Source organism: Colias croceus, chromosome 1, assembly GCF_905220415.1.
Source record: "Colias croceus chromosome 1, ilColCroc2.1".
Classification (NCBI taxonomy): Eukaryota; Metazoa; Arthropoda; class Insecta; order Lepidoptera; family Pieridae; genus Colias; species Colias croceus.
This window is the reverse complement of record NC_059537.1, coordinates 9,098,757-9,121,501: the sequence shown is the minus strand read 5'-3', so window position 1 is coordinate 9,121,501 and position 22,745 is coordinate 9,098,757. Positions and strand designations below refer to the sequence as shown.

Sequence of the window (22,745 nt, the reverse complement as noted above, 5' to 3'; positions counted from 1 at the left end):
CCCAGAAAGACAAACCAAAATTTTCTCATGATAAAATGGCTCTACATTTCTTTAAATAGATACGCGACTTCTAAGACTCGCATAGTTTTGATTAGATAGTTCTCCAAATAATACAAACAACATTAATGTTTTAAGCTCACTAAAGACATCAATGCTTCAATAATTATTTTAAGCCTACCAAGGTCCTAAACTCTTCATTGTCACATAGAGCGGTAATTATGCCAATATACTATTGTCTCGTAAGCGTCATGTCCGTTCTGGTGTCCGAGATATTTTTGGACTATATTGTCTAAAAATATATTTGTCTTCGAATAATCGAAAGCGGGATGACTCTTGCAGTGTGGCAAAAAGCGTGCTACTGACGCGCTGCGCTCCGTGTGCCGATAGAAACTTATGTGATATCAACATTTTCGTTATCAGTTAGAACCGCTCGAGTCACCGGCAAACCAAACCGACCGATAAACACGGAGCAAAAGCGTGCGCCTACGCCGATCCACCTCATTCCATTCCGCTGTGTGCGATCCGTTCAGTTCGTTCGCCTCCGAGTTCCGACAGTGCTTCGTTCAGTTATCCACTCGCTGCCGTCGCGTTCACATATTTTGCGCGTTTTCTCGCATTATGAATCAGCAAACCAACAACACATAAACCTTCCAAAATGAAGCCAAATCGGTTATAACGTTTGCTTTTAAAAACTACATTAAATTTTAGATCGAATATATTATATTGTGATATTTAGCTAGTATCTTCTGTTATTATTTATATTTTACCATGGGGTCGAATTATATTTTATAAAATTTTAATTTTAATAATCCAGTGCTCAAGATAATCTCATTCCAATCGATACAATAAATTTTATAGATTTGTAAAACGTATATAACATTGCAATGACAGCAAAAACTCGTTCACATTGGAAGGAATATGGAACAGCGCTATGTGGTAAGTTCGTTTTCTAACCTATCAGGAATTCGTGGGCATCGGCTGCTCATTGCAGTTCGAACTCTAATCTTTACAGTTACAATGTGTATTGTTCAGTTTTCAGTTTATAAATAGAGTGGTCATGTAACGCTTTCCTGGTAGAGACAGAAGCTGAGCACAGCATTATACGCAGTCACGTTTTTTGCGAACGTATGTGAGGCTAACCAGTGTCGGCAGACTCTCGACATTTTAATGAAACGTGTCGCATTCCTCACATACGTCAAATGAGCTTATTAGCTTCACATTGCTCTTATCACAGCATGATCCCCATGACCCTTATTCATCGTACCACACAATGAAGAATACTACTTAATTAATTTCAATACATGTTCACACAAAAATTAAACACAAGATTCCTATAAAAAACATAAAATAACATGTGACGATGTCTTCGCGACTTCTAAAATCCTATAAACGAGTGATTGGTACAAGTTTATACATTTTTTATTATACTGTCTCGATTAAAGCTTTTCTAAATTTAACACCCATACACTATTTTAAAACTATGTCACTGATTAACTTCATTCTCACGAAACAAAAGATGTTTTTAAATCTTCAAAGTATTTGTTATCAATGTAGTTATATGTATTTGTAAACATCGATAGGTTTTTTTCAACATTCGGATCACGAAACATGCCAACTATTTAAAGTAATAGACTAAAAAGGGATTTCCTGGAAAGGCTTCACGCAGGTACATTCTGGCTGCACTCAAAATATTTGTAGCTTATTATAAAATGCTTGAAATGGTAAAACCCACCTATTCATAACCTATATAGGGATTGGCTATTGACAAGCCCAATCCATAAATGTAGAGTCGACTTTTATTACTTTTTTTACCTCAGCGCGCAATATTTTATATCTAAGTTTGCTTAGGCATTACAGTTACGCAAATATTTGCAAATATTTTTTTTTATTTCATTATAAAATGTAATATTTAAAAATGGTATTTAACAACAGTCACAACCTCAGAACAAATAATGACATAGCAAGATTCTAAGAATGCAAATAGGTATGTTTCTTGATTTTCCTGTAAAATTATGTTTTAATCAATTGCATAAGATGTTGTCTAAAAAGTGCAGTTTTAATTTTCAAAACAATGTTGTACATGTCAACAATGTTGTAAAAATTAGCAGATTACTTCGTGCCATATAAACAAAATGAACGATTAACTACTTATTGATCATACGCTAGGTAGAGCGATCAGGAATATTAAAATACATACCGGAGCCCCGTTTCTCTTTCTTCATGCTTCCCAGTCCTTTACTTGACAATCCTTTTCTTAAAATTAATCCCTAAGAAACTCCCTAATCCTGTAAATTTTCATGGGCATAGTGATCTCTGATTGACCGATCTTATTAAAAGAACTAATACATTCCCTATTCCCATTAAAATAGTATATTTGCTTCATCAAAGAATTGAGCGGGAAGCAATCACTCAAGCAATAATTTGCAGCTCCTCTATTAAGACTTATTTGGCCCGCTTCAATTTCCTAGAATCGCAAACGATAGTGAAGGGTCATAACAAAATTATGATTAAAACCTTCGTGGAGTTGTTGATTTTAAATCTCAAAGTTTTCAACTAAAATATTAACTAACGAAGTTTAATTAACAAAAAATTGATAGGTACAACTATGTAAGAATATAGTAAATATTAAAATAAATACATCAATCATTGTTTTACTTAATTTAAGACGCAAAATATAAAAAAATATCGTTACTATCAGTCTTAAAGGCTTAGACAAGATATCAATGGATTTATTCCAGGTATTAATTATTATAAAGATTATCAACTTTACATCTCTAAAATTAATACAATATATGTTTATTATAATATTTGTTTAACTACGTGTACAAAATGAACCCCATGAGTTATTCGGAATGGAATAAATTCATTAAAAGCTGTAATTTTATCGAAAAAAATAAAGGTCAATAGGTATATTTATAACTATCATAAAATATATATAACCTTTATATTTTCCATAAAAATTAGCGAGTAAATAACAAAGTTATTGTTGTTATACAATATTAGACACGGGGCTATAAAATCAGTACCGCTTATTAGCTATTGTAATAATGTATTTATTATTATACATTGTTCTATAACAATATTCTCACACGAGGAAATCTTTTCGGTAAGTTTATTCATGGTCACGAATCTAATTAGATCATTGTCGGTAATTGGCGATTTGCACTATAAAATTAATTGGACAATTTCTCGCTTGGTTTTTTTATGTCAAATTTCAAAATTACTGTTTTCTTAACTTTCTTTTATTAACATCGAGATGTGATTCATCCGAAAAAATAGTTATGTTTAAACTTTTATACTATCTCAACTTTTAAACATTATAGGAAATTACATTTTTACATAATTACATTTAGGTACCAACAACTAAAGTATTAATATTAATAATCGTGTACTAGCCCCCTTAATTATTAATAGTAACTATATTATAATTGTCTATGCTTCTATTAAAAGACAAATAATTTTCATTAATAAAACAATTTTTAACTTAAAGAAAAACTTTTCAAAAATCATTAAACTTACAAACCTATTTAGATGCCTATGATTAATAGAAAATTAGGAACTAATTATAAATAATCCCGATAATTTACGATTGCTTAGTAAATAATCTCCGCGAATTCATTTTATGTTGGAATATCTAGAAACGTTGTTTATAAACACTAGAATAACGTTTAATGCTTCAGCGATTTAATTCTGAGAAAATAATATGGATAATAGAGTTATTTGTCTCAGGCAACATTGGCGTTTCTAAGAAATAGTACTTTCACCGCATTTGTTATTCCACTGATCTTATTTGTCTATTAGGATTTGTTGTTTTAGAGTAAAATATAGATCAAAAATTAATAAGACGTGCTAAATTTATAATGTACTACATTCTAATAAATTTATATATTATTTAATATTTTCAATTTACATAGAACTTTGTACTGAAATGAAGTAACATAATAATTATACATTGTAGAGTATTTATATTAGGTACTAGCAGTCCGCCCTGGCTTCGCCCGTGGTACATTTTTACGTTTTCTCTCCATAAGAACCATCCTCGTACTTCAAGAAATGTAATAAAAAAACAATTAACGAAATCGGTTCAGTTGTTCTCGAGTTATGCGCTTACCAACACATTTTGCGATTCATTTTTAACCGACTTCAAAAAAAAGGAGGAGGTTATCAATTCGGCCGGTATGTTTTTTTTATGTATTTACACCGATTACTCCGAGGTTTCTGAACGGATTTACGTGATTCTTTTTTTGTTCGATGCGGGATGGTGTCGAATTGGTCCCATAAAAATTTTATTCGGATAGGCCCAGTAGTTTTTATTTTATGAGCATTTTTGTCTGTATTTGTAAATGTTGCAAGTGCAAGTTTGAAGTCGGTTGTTTTTAACGCAGTTATCACTTGTTATATTATAGATTAATACTCAAATATTTTCGAATTTATTAAGTACAACAACTAATTACAAATCTATCATATCGCTAATTGTTTCATGAGTCCCGGGATATTATCTAACTCAGGATGGAAATGGAAAAATACATTTCGACAGAATATTTAAAACTAATGTACCTATATTTAGTCATAATGTTTTCCAACTCACAAATTTCTACAAAACATGCATGTGAATAGAAAGGCACGTGTTACATCAATAAGTATTTATAAGGAAATTCTTGTAACTTGTGAAAGTCGTATGTGGTTTTCGTTATAAATGCAATATGCAAAGAAATTTCATTATTCATCCGGTAGATTTTGAATAATTTTTGATCCACTCAAAATAAATTTCAATACTCATTCATAGTTTCGGAATTATTGGATACCAGTAAAAAAAAACATTATATAGAAATAATAAGTAAAGGTTTTGATAATTTGGCTGAAAACAAGAACAAAACATCTAGATCGTTGACACGGATCAAGAATAACATTGGTCATAGTTTATAAGTCCACGATCCGTAGTCACGTGCCTTTCCTATTTATAAAATAACGTATAGGTACACGTACTATTTCAAATTACATGGATACCAATTTAATCAGGAAATCCAACTGATAAGTTACTTTTAAGTAATGATCTAAATTCCAGCTATAAATAAAATAGATTTTTCGTTGTATTGAAAATGTAGAGTCGTTCCAATAAAATAGGTCAAACGTAAACGGTAGCCATTAAATTAATACTTATTGTAGGTATGTAAAAATAGATATTTGGACATTACATTTATATCTCTTCATATATCTATCTAATTAGATCTACCACATCCATAGTCATAAAAATGCTCCATTTCTGTTTAATTAATTCCGCCGTTTCCTTTGTTGGAAAACTGAAAGTTAACATTCGTGTACCTATTTCGAAATAACACGCATCTATTTCTTATAACTAGTTGTATTTACTCGTAGATTTGTAAATTTTTCAATTATATTTATAAGTGTATATATTTGTACAAAATCCTTGTTGTCTAACCATGACTAATTTTAAGTTTTTTGCGTAGCAAGCTTAAAATTAATGTAATGCATTAGGCAGAGGTCACAATAAAATAACATGTTACATCACGTCTGTTTTACGGTTAAGATTTGAAACTCTCATAAAAGAACACTAATTTGATTTCATAGACAAATAAATTATTGATGTAGAGGATGTAGAGCAATCTAATAAAAATTGCGGCCATGTAGCTACAAACCTATACGGTTAATTGTAGTTGTAACTTCAAATCCCGCTCTTTGTTTTGCCTCGAATATAGAAACATTACAAAAATATGATGAAATATTCATGACAAATTTAAATAATTACTAATTTTCATTTTGCGCGCTGTTATAAAATGAACTTTAGCATAGCTTGCGTCATCGCAAGCGCCAATCGCATTGAATTGCGACTGCCCCTTCCCCCGCACCTCCCCTGGACTTGTGATACAAACCTATAATAATTTATAGTTTACACACACATTAGCATTCAGTATAAAATACACTTGAATGCGAGTGTGGGCGTAAATGAACATTAAAACATTACACATATAAGTATTTTCGTCTGTAACTTAAAACGTAATATTCATAGCACGTTAACAATTTGCACAGCGATCCACTTAGGATAAAAAAGCTAATCTTGCACGTTATTATATGACTTCGAGAAGTTTCCACATGTAACGCTTATCTTTATGTTATAAAATTAAACAAAACTTCTGAACAATCATTCTTGTAACATTTATTCACCTCCAACAAGGAAGAATAATTATGATAAATACATAATTTAGTTACTTATTTACCGTTTTCATTTGGCGCGTTTGTTTTCAATTATTTTAATCTAAATAACCTTGTTTTAAAAGACGATAATAACAATATTTTGTCACTTGTCAGAACCATAGGTATCAATTTTAATGCGTTTTATTAGAAATCAAAATGTTTTTTGATTATGAGTCACTGATAAAAATACATAAATATTGTGCATCACAACATTTTAATTCGCGTAATTAAATCTAGATCAAGATAAAAATGATAATAGCAAATTGCAAAATCATTTTTACATAAAATCAAAATAAAAATGAAGCAATATAACACCAAGTTAGCATAGCATAATTTTGATTTGATTTTTTTTGTAATATTAAATGTTAAAAGAAAGGTATTATTAAGAGATACCTACAACATAGATCACTGCTATTTAACTTTGTTTGTTCCTCAAGGTTAATGAGAAACTAAGATAAAAAGAGAAAGATTTAACTGGGCATTCAGGAATCGTTACGCTGTCCAAGTTTACACCACAACATAAATTCTAAAAGCTGTGCCAACTGGCAATCGTTCTTTGTCCACAAACGCATTACACTACACATTACCCATTCTATACACGCTTCGTTCAAACAACTTTCGTCCAAATTTGCTTTATATTAGCGTGTAATACGACCAACGAACCTAAAATACAGTAACGATCTTTCAAAAAATGAAATAAACGTTTTAGTATCAACATTGTTTGACGACAAACTGAAAATTAAATTCTGAAAATATGTATTACATACATCCTAATAATATCTACATGACGCTTGTTGAAAAGATTCTCTTCCAATTACAAGTCTTTTTTAGTTATCTTTAAAGAACAAAAAGCTACTTCTAACTTTTATAATACTAATCGTAAAGATGGAGAGATATGGTATATTAACAGTTTCTCATAGAATTATTCTATTACACGAAGCGCTACCCCTTTCTTTACAAAGTGACTTGGTTTCCGCTCTCAACGGCAAAAGCTTCTCAAATTATTTAATTTGCTCTTACTCGACAATTGTTATCCGCGTCCGGTAATTTAATTCCAGATAACCTCTGTCGTCAATAGAATAAAAGTGACATTTAATAAAGTCAATAATAAGTACAGCTTGAGATAGTTGTTCAAATTGCAGTATCGATATTTAAATCAACCGATATTAACCATATCCAGTAGAAATCGTAATCGATATTATACATGAAATAAATGCATACAATTAGCAATCATTACGTGCACAATTAATTCATTATTTCCATTAAGCAATGTAATCATTGACCTGAAACCGCTTTAGCAACATAAATATGTACGTACCGCGTTCATATTTTATTTCTTTGTTCAGCAAATTTATTGCATTTCAGTGTTTTTACATAAATAATGCTTTAAAATTATCAAAGTCAAGTAACATTAACAATAATATGACAGCTGTTATTTACAAGCGTCAAGAAAAATTATCATACATAACTTTCATCACTTCAGATAAAAGAGACTGTAAAAAGATAAATTACAATGTATTCAGTGATACAAGTAATACTTTTATTGGTGACTATTACTATTTCCGAGTGTTTATTGTTGATAAATTAGATCGGAAAACGTTGTTCTCAGAAGTTTCCACTAATGTATGATAAGAAGGCCACGATAACCGGACAACTTAATTACGCAAATGTAAAAGATGCTGTCCAAAAATCGACTTAATTGAGTTAGAAGTTAAATCTATTTTATGGTGCTCTTATCTATTAAGCGCATTTATAAATACTTATATCATTAATCCATGTAGATATCCACGAAATAGCTTGTAAACTTTGAAAGTAAATAATGTACATTTCGTAATTTATGAAGTACCTACGCTTGTCCTTTATCTGTCTGAAAGTTAACCGACACCTTATCTAGGTAAACATTTTCATGCTTGTTTTTCAACACGAGTTACCTAGATAAATACATCAATCCGTTCGTGGAAAACTGTTGACAATAATTGACGTTGCTTGTAGCATCCTCTCTAATCTTAGTTATTATTCACGTGTCACAAATACTTAATATTATGTCTCTCTCATTTCAGCGACGCTAATTACCGCAACTGCGGGAACCTGCTACGGTTGGCCATCACCAACACTATCCTACCTACAGTCCGCTTCGAGCTTGATACCGACAACATCAGACGAGCGATCATGGATAGCGTCCATTATGATACTCTGCTCGGCACTAACTCCAATACCATCAGCATACTTCGCTGACCGTTTTGGAAGAAAAACAGCACTCCTCCTCGGTGCAATACCGTTTATCCTCGGCTGGGTGCTGGTCATCGTAGCTAAATCTGTGGCCGTGCTCTACGTGGCCCGTATGTTCTCCGGTCTGGGCTATGGCATCGTGTACACGGTGGCGCCGATGTACACGGGAGAGATCGCCACCAGTGAAGTCCGAGGGGCCCTCTCAACGCTCATCACTTTAATGAATAAGGTAATCTATCTATAATATAAAAATGAATCCCAAAATGTGTTGGTAAGCGCATAACTTGAGAACGGGTTAACCGATTTCGTTAATTCTTTTTTTATAATATTCCTTGAAGTTCAAGGATGGTTCTTATGTAGAGAAAACGTGAATATGTACCACGGGCGAAACCAGGGCGGACCGCTAGTCGTCAATAGATTCATATCAAAAACACCTGTCTCAATAACGTCACTTTAATTGGTTTACACGCTGGGACGACGACATCAAGAAAACAGCCGGCCCTCTGTGGTACCAAATAGCGCAAGATAGAGACGGGTGGTTAGCTTTGGAGGAGGCCTTTACCCAGACAGGGGTTCATGCAGATTGATTACTTTAGTTCATAACGTTAAATTAATTTCTTTTATTTATTTACAATAACTAAATAATTAATATTAGCATTGGAATACAACAAAATTACAATTACTAACACTAATAACAATCAAGTTTTGTATACACTTATTTTTCTTACCGCGTAAGCGTTACTTTGTAAAAATGTCAACATATCTGCAGGAAATAAACAGGCTTTTTTTTTTTTTTTTTATTTTTTTTTTTATAATTGGTTTACACAGGTGTCTTATAAAAGACACGATGAAATGATAAAGGTGTGAATTTAAAGTATTATTAAAAACAAAGTGACCTCATTATTTAAGAACATTGTCTTTCTTTTATCTTTATTTTCATTGCCACCCGTGTACCCATTTAATATTAATCTTTATCCTTTACCTTGGGCAGCCTGGAAGAGATCGCTGATAAGCTATAAGGTTGCCTTATGTGCTGTGAATGTTTCCTTTTCTTTTAATATTATAGTTTGTTTTGTAATGGTACATAAAACTGTTAAATAAATAAATAAACATTGGGCTAAAATATCCAACGAAACTTTTCTTTATTCTTTGTTAAAATATAATCGTAAAAAATAATAATAATTGTATTTATCCTTATTATTGAAGTCTATTCAATCGTTTATATTACGCTTATGTCAAGTTATTCTACTTATCTCGATGTATTGTCTGAGACTTTGTTACAAAACCATTTCACGCTATATTTACAGTGCACACGGCGCTGTAACTATTATGAGTTTACCAGAGCTAATGAATAAGTGTTTGATGATTCATTCACTTAATAAAAGCGACGCAAATCTTAAAAGTCCAATAAAATTTCAATTGCATTTTTAATGACCAAATCATAGTTATTACAACATTCTTTCGAAATACCTATCTTATATGAGAATTTTTCAATTTCAGGTCGGAATACTGTCTCAGTTCTGCATCGGGCCATTCGTAACGATGCGAACTTTAGCTGCCATCAATTTGATCCTACCCATTACTTTCGTAATTACCTTCATCTTTCTGCCTGAATCGCCGTACTATTATTTGAAATTCGAACGTAGTGAAAGAGCAGAACGTGCTCTTAAGAGTCTTCGCAGTGGAGATATCAGATTGGAATTAAAGAATATAGAAATCAACGTTCAAGAAGATATGAAAAATAGAGGCTCATGGGGCGACTTACTTTCAGAGGCCACCTACAGAAAAGCATTGTGGATCAGCTTAGGTGTATTTACCATTCAACAACTGTGCGGCAGTGCCGCGGTTATTGCCTACGCTCAGGGTATATTTGAAGCTACCGAAAGTCATATAGAGCCATACCAAGCATCCATTTACCTGGGATGTGTACAAGTGGCAACATGTTGCCTATCAGTGATCTTAGTAGACCGTGTTGGCAGAAAGCCGCTCTTACTCCTTTCTGCATTGGGAGTTGGGTTGATGAACGGCGTAATCGGAACATATTTCTACTTCTATTTGACCAATAAAACGTCAGTCGCTCATCTCCATTGGCTGCCCATAACGGCGCTTCTAATTTACATCGTGTGCTATGCCGTCGGGCTGTCAACTGTGCCCTACGTGATCATCGGAGAAATGTTCCCGACTAACGTTAAATTGTACGCCTCCTGCGTGGCTCACATCTACACAGGCATATCCATGTTCGCAGTTCAGAAACTCTTTCAGGTAATATTACCTACTTTATATTTGACGCTTCTTATCTTGGAGCTAATTTCACCAATAATTTTTATCGCGATCAAAGTCATATAAAATGAATTTAAGCGTTTAAAAAAGATCAACGCTTGCAATTTCAATTAAGATGATTTTTTGCTTTTAGCAATTTAAACGAGTTTAAAGTTCATTCAGTGTCAGTGTTGTCTGTTAGTGTCATTTTAATTATAATATGAAATTTTGTATTATAAACGTAACAACTGGTGAGCATATAAATTAGGTAAGCGCCCTTGATCATACGGATTGTCTACTTAGTTTATTTTTTTTTTAATTTCTAACTATCACTAAAAAGGCGTCATTGCAGTATTTTTCTAAGGTAGAGGGTAGAGGAAAACCTTTGATTCATTTCTTATTTGCTGTTTACGATATTTGCAAGCACCATTGTCTATCAAGTTTAATTGTATTGAATTAAAGTTATACTGTACGTTAAATTATAATTTTTAAACGTAGTTTTGAAGAAGATTAGTCTCTATATTTGGTAATTATATACCCTATTATCCATGTCTTGTGAAATCGGTTTGTTTTAATCGAGTTTAACTGACACAAATTGAGTTCTATTAACAGCGTTTTGATGTGTTATTGGTGATATTGGCCCATAATTTCTGAAATTAGTAATTCATTATTCAATGTACCTAATTAATGTACACATATAATAAAGATATCGTTTAACTATCAGATAATATAATAAAGTCGAAAATAATTTTACAATAGAACATAACAATGAATAATGAAAAATAGCATTTTCAATGCATTCTTTGTTTTTTGCTATAATATAATATGCGGTCTCCAATACGTTAAGCTTTTTAAATATTTTCTTATAATGTGTTTTAGTAATCATCCCTGGACCCTGTCCCTGTCCCTGTCCCTGTTCCACAATTATGGAAATATCAGCCTAAGCTTGATAGCATTTATAAATTTGTAAACTTTCAATTTCAGGTAGTGGATGATGCCTTCGGTATTTACACAGTATTTTGGGGCTTCTCCGTGTTTTCCATACTCGGCCTGTTCTTCTTGCTCGCCGTCCTCCCCGAGACCAAGGGGAAATCCTTCGCGTGCATACAAGCCCAGTTACGAAGAGACGTCGCTCGAGACAACGCTAGCAAGCTGATGACTGTCGAGTATTAATTCGAATAAGCGTAAATTAGGGATCAATTGAATCGAAACATAAGATATTAAATACTTAATTTTATTATAGTTTACATACGTAAAATATAAAAACTACAGAATCGTTCAGATAATTAGTCTGTAGAGCGGTATGAGAGGAAGGACAGTGGGTATGAGGAGGGTCGGCGCCCCAGAGAAGGCAACGTAGTCTTCGGGGTCGTAGTCTTGCGGTAATCCTCTCGTAGAGACGACGCTAGAGTAGAGGCGCGCCGAATCCTTAGCCGTCCTCGTTTTATTCGGGCTCTTGAAGTCAACCAAGTAAAGACCGAAGCGGGACCTGCAAATGCATTTAAAAACATGACGAGTGAAATTATATCATGATTTGACTGACACGGAGTTTTATTTATCTCTTTATCGATAACTGACCTATTTTCGGCTGTCTGTGTTAAGGCTAATCAATACAGATAAAAATAGTCATACGTTGTAGACGTTATTGTATCGAATAATAATATAATGTTATTTTAAGGTATATTGTATTATTACAATATGAAATTGTATACAAATAAATTTTGTATTACAACGTTATTAATTACTTGACTTTCATAAGTACTTTCCATTTTATTATTAGAACTTTTTCGATTATTAGAACTACATTTTCTTAATTGAGTATATTTTTGTATACATAAAAGTTAAATATAAATCTGTACATAACATTAACTAAACTTATATATTTCCTAGTTATACATAAAGTGAAGGCGGAAGGCCTTTTGTTATGAATTTCTGTAAAATATCTGTGGAACGGCATTGTAAAAATAATTTTATGCATATTATAAAATCAATCATATTACACTATATTATTAAAGTGTTAAACCAAATTCCGCCAACAAATTATATAGAGGAATTGCAATTTAAAATTTAAATTAAAATTATATTAAGACTGGAATTACAGTTCCTTGACTCAAGATAATAGCTAATAACGGTCATTACTTGCATTTTGATACAATAAGCAAGACTATATTGAATTGAGGGAATGTTGTTTGTGTATTACGTGACATTCCAACAATAACTGTAAGTATGAAGCTAATAAGTAATAACTGAATACGCAATGTAGGTAGTTATTTTTTATGAGATAACTTCAATGTAATAAAGTACCTAGGAATTGAATTCACAATTTTCAACTAGTCTTCAGTTCAGCATAAGTCAGACAAAATAGAACAGCGAAAATGCCCCCGAAACCACTAATAAAATGTTCTAAAATTATTCGACTACAGTATGCTAATAGCTAATTATAATATTCGGAAAATGTATTCGACGATTTTCAACTATTCTGAAATAATGACACGGTAAGTACAAGCTCACTTATAACCAAGGGCTTTGTATAGTAATACAAAAATACAGCAATTTATAAAAGTGACACGTACCTATCTTTAAAAAATAATTTAACAGAACATACAATACAAGTACATATTATGTAAAATTTAAAATCTATAAGTGTCTTTGGATTTAATACCAAAATTAAATATTTTAGAGCCCAACATATATAACAGGTACCACAATATGATATGTACATTGTACAATATAATGGCGCTTATGTAGGTAAGGAAGTATCACGTTCTACCGCGAGATACCCTTCCGTGCTCTTCCAAATTACACACAATGAAAAGAACATTAAGTACACTATTATAAAATACTCACACAAAACCATCATCCCACTCCCAGTTATCCATCAGACTCCAAGCGAAGTATCCTTGCACGTTACTCTTGTCTTCATGAATCGCATGTAACAGGGCATTCAAATAATGACAGTAGTATGTGACTCGGGCCTTATCATCTGTACCACTATAGTCAGCGTAACCGTTCTCAGTGACAATGATCGGGATGTTGTTATATGTTTTAGTGATCCAGGCTAAGAGACGACGGAAGCCGAAGGGTACGACCTGTAAGTGAAGGTCTTTTGAGTCTTGAAGTAGTCAAATTATCTGGTTGAAAGGTTCTGGCGTACACCATAGGACCAGGACCGGCCAACAACAACGCGTATGGTCTGCCATTAAATTAAATTAAATCTAACAAAAAATTAATATGTGCATGATAAGTATCAAGTAATAGAGAATGAGAGTTTTAAATCGATCGGATAATTGCATTGCCTAATTTCCTTGTATTGGAATATAATAAAAAAATATCAATTAAACGTTAAATTATTAACGATCGAAAAGTAAATGTATCTAATGTCAATATCAATTAAACTATTAAATTACTTTCAAATTCCTATACATTTTATTGCTCAATAAAAACCTATAAACCTAATTCTCTACTTAAATCAATCTGATAATGTTCTTACAGAAACAGACATTAATAATAAATTAAGGCTATTAATTATATTGTAGGTACTGAATATAAGGTATTTTGGTAACAAAGAAAAACAACGACTACCTGTTCCAAGAAACCTCAATGATTCGGCCGAATGTTTGATAAAAAATATATGATATACGCGCAAACATCGAATTAAAAAGATTATTAAAAACAAGTAGCATAACAAGCTTGATCTAAAATATTATGTCCTTTAATCTGAAGTGAATTCTACGCAATTTTCCCTTATTCAGCATGCATGATTCAGATGTGGTTTACCCGAGGCCCGGACAGTAGGAATAATTGCAGCAAAGATTTATGCAAAAAGTGATTAGCGACACCACACATGTAATTACCCACAATCCTGTTGCAGTGAAATATGAATAATAATTATAGGTTTTAATTTATATTGAATCAAGTAGGTGACAATTGGCGCTGTGTAGTTTGGATTGAACCTGGTATTTTTTAAAGTTATAACTACACCAAAAGATTTATGTCTTTAAGTATTTTTTTAATATCCGTATCAATTATAATTCCATATGTGTAAGTAATATCACGTAATAATATGTATAATTTAATATATTTTAAGATCCTCACCTTCAACCAACTTGACGATGACATTGACGGCCAGTTAGGGTCTTGGACTCGAACTATACCAACGTCATTTTCATGAGATGGGATTTGCCCCACCTCTTCATCCGCCATACTCAATAAGTATGTAGTATAATGATTGAGTCCAAAGAAATCAGCTGTTCCCTTTATAAATTCCACTTCTTCAGGTGTAAATTTTGGTAACCGGGAGCGAGAATAATTTTGTTGTCGGCTCTTCTCGTCAACTAATTTAATTAATTCTGGAGGGTAATTGCCTTCACTCGAGTATATTGGATGCGCGTACCAACCCAGCTATATGAAAGGTTATTGATATAAATATAATGGACAATTTTTTTCGTAAATTCACACAAATGAAACTTATTGAGACATTAATTATACCAACAGCTTGTTTAAATTATAGAATATGTAGAAAAATTTATTCTTACATGAGTTCTCAGATATAATTCAGCTGCTTTAATATCACTGGTAGAATTCGTTTTCGGTTCAGCCCAGTTAGAATCTAGGGACATTCCAATCTTGCCTAAAAACATAAAAGATATTATTAATTCATAATGTAATAACATTGTATAAAGTATATATATATATTGTATGTATATATATTGTATGTATATATATTGTCTACTTAGTGTATTTTTATTGGTTTGTTATTATCACGTTATTATCATTGTCAATGACTGCATGCCATGCGGTGTCAAACCAGTTTTGTAGAAGCGGAAATGTTTTACCCGACAAAATATACAATTATGTATCTATTTATAAATTCTTACCTCCGTATACAGGCCGGTACTGTCTGTTGAACAAGTGGTATACGCTAGCATGAGCTTTCAAGAGATTGTGCGTACAAAGATACTCAGCAATGCCATGTCTGTTGATCGCTGGTGCCCTGTATGTCCCACCGTAACCTTCTAAACAAGTCTGCATCGGCTCATTGAAAGTCACCCAGTATTTAACCTTATCAGCGAAGTTCTCAAACAAAACATTAGCGTAGTCTGTGTAATAATCGACTATGTGTGCGTTTGTCCACCCTCCGATATCTTGGAGCCTCTGCGGGAGATCCCAATGGTATATCGTTACCATCGGGGTAATTTTATACTTCTCGAGTTCATTTATAAGATTACGGTAATACTGAATGCCGAGGTTGTTCACACCGTTCGCTAGACCGTTGGGCAATATCCTGGGCCAAGAAATAGAGAAACGATAAATGTCAACGCCCAGTTCATGGATCATCTCTGCGTCACGTTTGTATAAGTGGTAGGAATCAGCGGCGACCGCAGGAGTGGACCCATCTCTTACGAAGCTTCGATTTGTCTTGACTAAATGGTCCCATATACTTTCAGTCTTACCTAGACAAACAAAGAAAATAGGGTAGAGCAGTTGCATAAAATCCGGCATAAGAACTAATAGAGCACACTGCATGACGTCCATACTTAAATGTCATGCAAAGAACTCTAAATTATTAATTTGAATGCATATATTTTTAAGAATGTATTATGATCTTAATTCACGTCATATTTGTAATAATATTTCGGCTGAACTAATTTGCATAATAGATCTATATCATAACAAAAGCAAAATACCAATTGTGAACCGAATACCTTTAGGTACCTTCCTTTCCTACATATTGCATATTTTGACAAGGATAGACTACTAGAGCAATTTAAATCAAGTTTGTTATTTATATGCCTGAGTACTTAGCGAACTAAGTCACGGGTAAAACTTGTTTCTTTTACGTTGACATTTAAGAAAAACCCCCGGGAACCTTTGCAATCACTAATGTGAATAATTTGTGGTTACTGGATTACAGGTTGTGTTTTTATCACCGACTTATATGAATATTTATATTCGAAATGAACCTATTCATATGAACATATCACCTGCATTTATATATTCGCAAAAAATATATTCCGTTATTTAAAGATACTTGGGTGATATTGTGGTGATACGAAGCAATTATGTTTCACACTCTTCAAACTTAATTCACGAAAATTAAAGCTAAATCGTAAGTTAATCAACCTTAGACCATTGCAAATGGTTGATTTACTGATTTATCTTATAGATTATAATAAAAAATATATAATATTAAATTATTAAAATGCCAAATACGACAGCAATACAGAAACTTATAAAATAAATAAAATTACCATCTTCATCCCAAGCACCCTCTATCTGTATGGCGGCGGTGGAAACGCCAAAGACAAAATTTTTCGGAAAAGTATAGTTTGACTTCGGTCCTCCCGAAAAATTTACCGCCTCACTATAACTGAAACAAAAGGATTCAAATTAACTAGCTGGATAATGAGAATTTATATTATTTTTTAAACGTACCTAACTATGTGTATTTTTAACCGACTTCAAAAAAAAAGGAGGAGATTATCAATTCGGCCGGTATGTTTTTTTTTATGTATGTACACCGATTACTCCGAGGTTTCTGAACCGATTTACGTGATTCTTTTTTTGTTCGATGCGGGATGGTGTCGAATTGGTCCCATAAAAATTTTATTCGGATAGGCCCAGTAGTTTTTATTTTATGAGCATTTTTGTCTGTAGGTATTTGTGAATTTTGCAAGTGCAAGTTTGAAGTCGGTTGTTTTTAACGCAGTTGTTACTTGTAATATTTAGGTATCAAATGTTCAGATCGTCAACACTTAATTTGGAATTTCAAAGATAAATTTATAGTAACTTATAGCTAACTAACTATGTACATATGTACTTATTACTTGTAAAAATGTCACATTGATATATAATGGTGTAAATTAAGCAAGGCATTTCTGACTTGAGTTTCAATAATTTATTTTTATATGAAAACTTCAATAAATACAACAAAAGATTTTCTACAAATACACTTATGATATCGGTTATACGGTATGTCAGATTTTAAAACTTTTGAAGCTAACTAACAAACAGGAGATAATCATAATTAATAATAAAATGATTTTTGGTTAATTAACTTTATCCTGTATAATTCCACTGCAGAACAGAATGAACAACGTCATGTCGTTATATAACAAAAGCTTAATTTTTTATTCAACAGTTATTACCTACGTGAAACGTCGTTTACAATATATTAAATTCACTTATTCCTTTCATTAGATTTTGTTTATACCTTTATATGTTTATGTCTTTACATGTGCAATACATTTCTTATTAACACATAACATAAATAAGGCATGCAAGCAAAAAATATGTCCTATACAATGGTCAATGATGAAGATATCAATTAACTATTGAATTCTTGACATAGACATTTCACGGTCTCATATTGTTGTAATGTTCATGTCCTCGACTTACGAGTTTTAACTTTTTGTCTGTTAGCATGTAAATAAAAAATTGTCATACCCACTTATTTTTTATTCACATTTGACACGTATGCCTACAATTCAATTTTATTTGAAACTATCGCCTATTATATATTAAAAAAATATGCATACTAGGTACATAATTTAATCTAAAAAAATGAACAATACTTCAATGAAAATGTATAATTTATTTAATTACTAATTAATATTACAGTTGTACGTTCGTACGTTTTTTCATTGGAAAACATACAAAACTTACTTGTCTTCAAGCTCACGATACAAAATATTAATTTATTTTATTTTTGATTACAAAATGTAGTCCAGTACAAATGCAAACGAATGCTTCTCATATTATGCATTTTATTAGGTTAGGTTTATCTAGGTAAAAGTTCTATTAAATAACCAGCTTTAAATTGTTATTTGCTTTGAAGATTTTCAACCATTAATTCCATGCCATTTCCAACCACATTAATGAATTCTATAAAAACAACTTTTCATGAAAAAAGGTTCATTTTGTTATAATTGTACGATAACGACTGAGTGTAATACTGTAATTATATCCTCGAATTGTTTTCGCATTTTTAAAAGAATATTGTTACAGGCATAGGTTACAGGTGAATCTAAATAATTAATTACTTCACGTGTAAATACTAATTGTTCGTTATTCTTAATGAAAATCATGAATATAAGAGCTTATATGGGAGTCAAAAATTTCTATAAGTATCAACCAGGTATCCAAGACATACCGAAATAACATTATTGTGTATTCAAATCAATATGAAAAATATTGAAAATACGTGTAGGTACGTGAATATACCTAAATGAGAGTAAATATGTTTTGTGTTTCTTTGTACCTTTATTATCGAAGTAATTGCAAAAGCACAATTTAAACGGAGATTATCATTTACGATACCATCCTATCATCAAATGATAGCATAGATAATTTAAGGCTCAATATAACAGGTCGTGTTATTAGTAACATTCATAGGGAAATCCTTCGACTGTCACCTGAACATTTACGGAAAAGCAAACTCACAGACCATAAGGTTAACGTAATACAAACACACGCAAATAAATAACGGCTTTCTATTAAAACATGATAAGGATAAAAGTTGCTTGCTCAACAGTGGCCTTAGTTGCTATAAACTTTATTGCACCTTGCTCTCGTGATCAATTTAAAACCTTTTGCCATTGACACACGAATAAATTAACTGCGTTTTTATAATTATTACATTTTTACTTTTATCTCTATTGCTCTACATTTTATTGTGTTTCGTATAATTTGAGCATTATGCAGTAAATTTAAGTTGCATTTAAACGTTTTAGTAACAAGCAAGCTTTGCTATAGACATGCAATAAAAATATAATAAACAATGCAACATAAAACAAGTCGCTAAATACTATTTAATCCTTTTAAGATAACGTTAATTGTTTGCATTGAAATGATATTCAAATAATATTTCGCATACAATTTCAGGTGCATTGAATTGATAATAACAGAACTGTTTGGGGATCTAGTATATTTTGTTATAGCATACGATGTAGGTTTATGTGTTCTGTGGTAATTATTCTTTATCTATACCTTCCTATAAAACACCAATATTTCTCAAGACTCAACACACGCAAAATTTTTCAATGCACAGTCAAAATTATAGATTTCAAAGTTTATGTGATACTCACATGTTTTTTAAATAGTTTACTGACTTATAAATTATTCTTTTGTATTAGTTAACACGTATACAGCCTTCGACTCAAGGGTGTGACGAAAATCATATTTGATCAATTGTGAATGTCCTTATTGTTAAAACTTATTTTTTAAACTATACATAGTACATAAATATAGCAAATGGTATGGTATAAGAGTTAAAAGGTCACTGACTTCTAGCTTAAACTCAGTTTTGTTCTACTCCAGCCTCTATTTAAATTAGTTCCCCCTCCGTATTTGTCGATTTATTAAGTACCCTTTCCCTAGCTACTTTGAATAGGTAAAAAATTACTTGTCCCATACAGTAAAATGATGACCTATTTGCAAGGACGTGTCAGAACGTTTTATCTTCATCATATTTTATGACGAATTTCTGCAGGAATATTTAACATTTAGACTGTATAATTTACTTAAATCATATCCTATCTATTAATTTATCAAGTTATTGAATACGTTTAACATCAATGCATAGTTTCATTTGAATGACATTAATGACATGAATGGATGTTTGTGACTCTTTCACGCCAATACCACTGAACGTATTTTGATGGTACTTGGCAGAGCTGTAACTATCAGCTATCAGACCAACACATAGAATATAGAAGTTCTTGCTTTTGCCCGTGGTTCAGCTATTACACTATAACATATATAAACCAGCAATTATCCATACTAATTTTATAAGTAACTCTGTATGTCTGTCTGTTACTCAATGACGCCTAAACTACTGAACCAATTTTCATGAAATTTGGTATGGAGATATTTTGATACCCGAGAAAGGACATAGGCTACTTTTTATCCCGGGAAAATGACGCAATCCTGGAAATCCCACGGGAAGGATACGGATGGCTATGCGGGTTTTTCTTTGACTGCGCGGGCTAAGCCGCGGGCGGAAACCTAGTAGTATATAAATGTAATGTAATTTGTGCCGTTATTAAAAAATAAACATTTTTAAACTTCATGTTTGCCTAGGTAAACTGGCTGTGTATACCTAAAATTCTTATTTTCAGGCGCAATGAAAAATTGTTAACGATGTTTTCATTGAAATACAGATAATAATATAAAGAAAAAGCAAGCCATGTCTGCTGTTCGTATTGTTCAATAGAAAGAAATGCATATTTAATAGTAAAACCGATTTAACCTAGTATTAGGTATATAGGATATTTGTTGTTATTATGTTGCAAATAGTAACAATTAAGTTGTTATATATCTATAAGGTAAAACTTTGTAGAATTTTTTATTTACATTATAATACATTATTGTAGTTATAAGTTACATATATTTTTTCATCTTTAGTGTTGAAATAAATGTTACCAAATATTTGTATATCTCTAAGATAATATTATCCTCTAAAGTCTAAACTTATCTCAAGTTTTACTGGCATGTACCTATAATAAATATCTTATATTCTCAAATGTATTTACCTGATGATAGTAGATATTAAAATTTGAAACATACAAAAATGCGGGGCATTCATTAATAATTCAGTTTTAAATTAGTTGCAGAAACAACATTGTGTTCTTAATAGCTCATTAAATACGTGACTTACCAAATATTGTTTAAAACAGCAACAAATAAAATAAACTTAATCATTTTAAATAATAACACTTTTACGATAAATAATAAATTTCTGTATAAAATATCACTTTAAATATCACACTTATTTTATAAATTATTTTGAGTGCATTGCTACGGATACTAGTTTGGATTTGTTCAAAATGCAGTGACGGTATTCTGAAGGCTGGCAAGGAAGCGTGCAATACGCACACCAAACGAACGCGCACTGCACGTTCAAATATTACTCCGGTGTTGTATCGGTGCAACTCATTCCGCAGACACACTGCAGGATGGAGAGCGATCCTTGCTATATAATCATTACGTCTCGCTGCCAGCTCAATGGCAGATAACCAAATTGAATCTTAGTTGATACGTAGGTACCTATAGGTATACGCGCAGCATAGGTGCAACGTTCAGCAAGATACCTAAATATCATAGCAATTGGTGCATTTTTTAAACATGTTTCCACAATATTTCGTTACAGTCATTTTGATATTATATGAGGAAAATATTTGACGATCAGATTAACACTGTGACAAGTTTCAATTTATGTATCTAAGGATTTAGATACAGAAACTGCATCAGAGCTGAAAATTTAAATGCATACGAAAAATGTTGACACAGTTTTTTTCAAGGTACCATAATAATATGTTCGTTGATATTATATCATAATATGATATCATCGTAGGTATAAATAAAAAGTCACCAAATTTATTACTGGTCCTTTTTCTATAATTGCTCGTGAATTTTAATTATCGTGAATGTAAAAAAATAGTCAGTATATAACAAAAGTTATTAGACTGTAACTCATTTCGTTTACTTAACAAACACAAAAAGGATGTAGAAGATTAAGTTGTCATCACCTGCCCCTATCATGGGCGTAGCTAGCCATGGGCTCAAGGTGGGGCAACAATAAAAATAAAATAATAATAGTTTATAAGTTAGATTCCAATAAAGAGGACGTTTATAAACCATCACATAATATGAACTTTTTGTGCATGTTCTTTCGATATAAACAGGTTTTTAAAACCTTTTTTTTACCTCAAACAAATATAATATAAAATTGATATGCGAGAAAAGGTCAATCAAAAATTAAAATATTATTAGGTAGGTGTATCTACCTAAGTAATAAATCCTGTAAAAAAAACTTGGGGTGCTAGGATCCCGTCTTCGACAGTATAAAACTCGCAGTTAAAAAAACTGAACAGTTATAGTTTTTCTTTTATCTTTCCTACAAATTCAGTCAATTTATCTAAGCACGAGGCCCGGCACACGTGCTGATCTCAGGTGCAAGGTTTCGCGGATACATACTTACCTACGTATTATCCGCACTTATACGCAGGTCGTTTAAGGACATCAAATGTAGCTTTGCCTCTTTG

General features: G+C 31.9%; 2 protein-coding genes across 2 annotated transcripts; one reads left to right on the top strand and one right to left on the bottom strand.

Annotated features, from left to right (window-relative positions):
- The first annotated feature begins 553 nt into the window (after positions 1-553).
- Positions 554-12,243, top strand: LOC123693357 (facilitated trehalose transporter Tret1-like). The gene is made up of 4 exons (XM_045638419.1): positions 554-936; positions 8,274-8,671; positions 9,943-10,704; positions 11,686-12,243. Exons 1-4 carry the CDS (start codon positions 885-887, stop codon positions 11,872-11,874), a joined length of 1,401 nt encoding a protein of 466 aa, XP_045494375.1. The 5' UTR covers positions 554-884; the 3' UTR covers positions 11,875-12,243.
- Positions 11,920-21,652, bottom strand: LOC123693333 (myrosinase 1-like). Its single transcript, XM_045638381.1, has 7 exons — positions 21,359-21,652; positions 16,953-17,071; positions 15,579-16,154; positions 15,237-15,331; positions 14,797-15,102; positions 13,549-13,790; positions 11,920-12,190 (listed from the first exon to the last, which is right to left on the bottom strand). Exons 1-7 carry the CDS (start codon positions 21,400-21,402, stop codon positions 11,980-11,982), a joined length of 1,593 nt encoding a protein of 530 aa, XP_045494337.1. The 5' UTR covers positions 21,403-21,652; the 3' UTR covers positions 11,920-11,979.
- Positions 21,653-22,745: the final 1,093 nt, after the last annotated feature.

Coding starts and splice junctions, on each gene's coding strand:
- LOC123693357 (XM_045638419.1), top strand. CDS start 885: ATGACAGCAAAAACTCGTTCACATTGGAAGGAATATGGAACAGCGCTA. Junction 8,672..9,942: donor TCATCACTTTAATGAATAAG/GTAATCTATCTA, acceptor TTTCAATTTCAG/GTCGGAATACTGTCTCAGTT. Junction 10,705..11,685: donor CAGTTCAGAAACTCTTTCAG/GTAATATTACCT, acceptor TTTCAATTTCAG/GTAGTGGATGATGCCTTCGG.
- LOC123693333 (XM_045638381.1), bottom strand. CDS start 21,402: ATGATTAAGTTTATTTTATTTGTTGCTGTTTTAAACAATATTTG. Junction 16,155..16,952: donor GGGTGCTTGGGATGAAGATG/GTAATTTTATTT, acceptor TTGTTTGTCTAG/GTAAGACTGAAAGTATATGG. Junction 15,332..15,578: donor GTACCGGCCTGTATACGGAG/GTAAGAATTTAT, acceptor TTATGTTTTTAG/GCAAGATTGGAATGTCCCTA.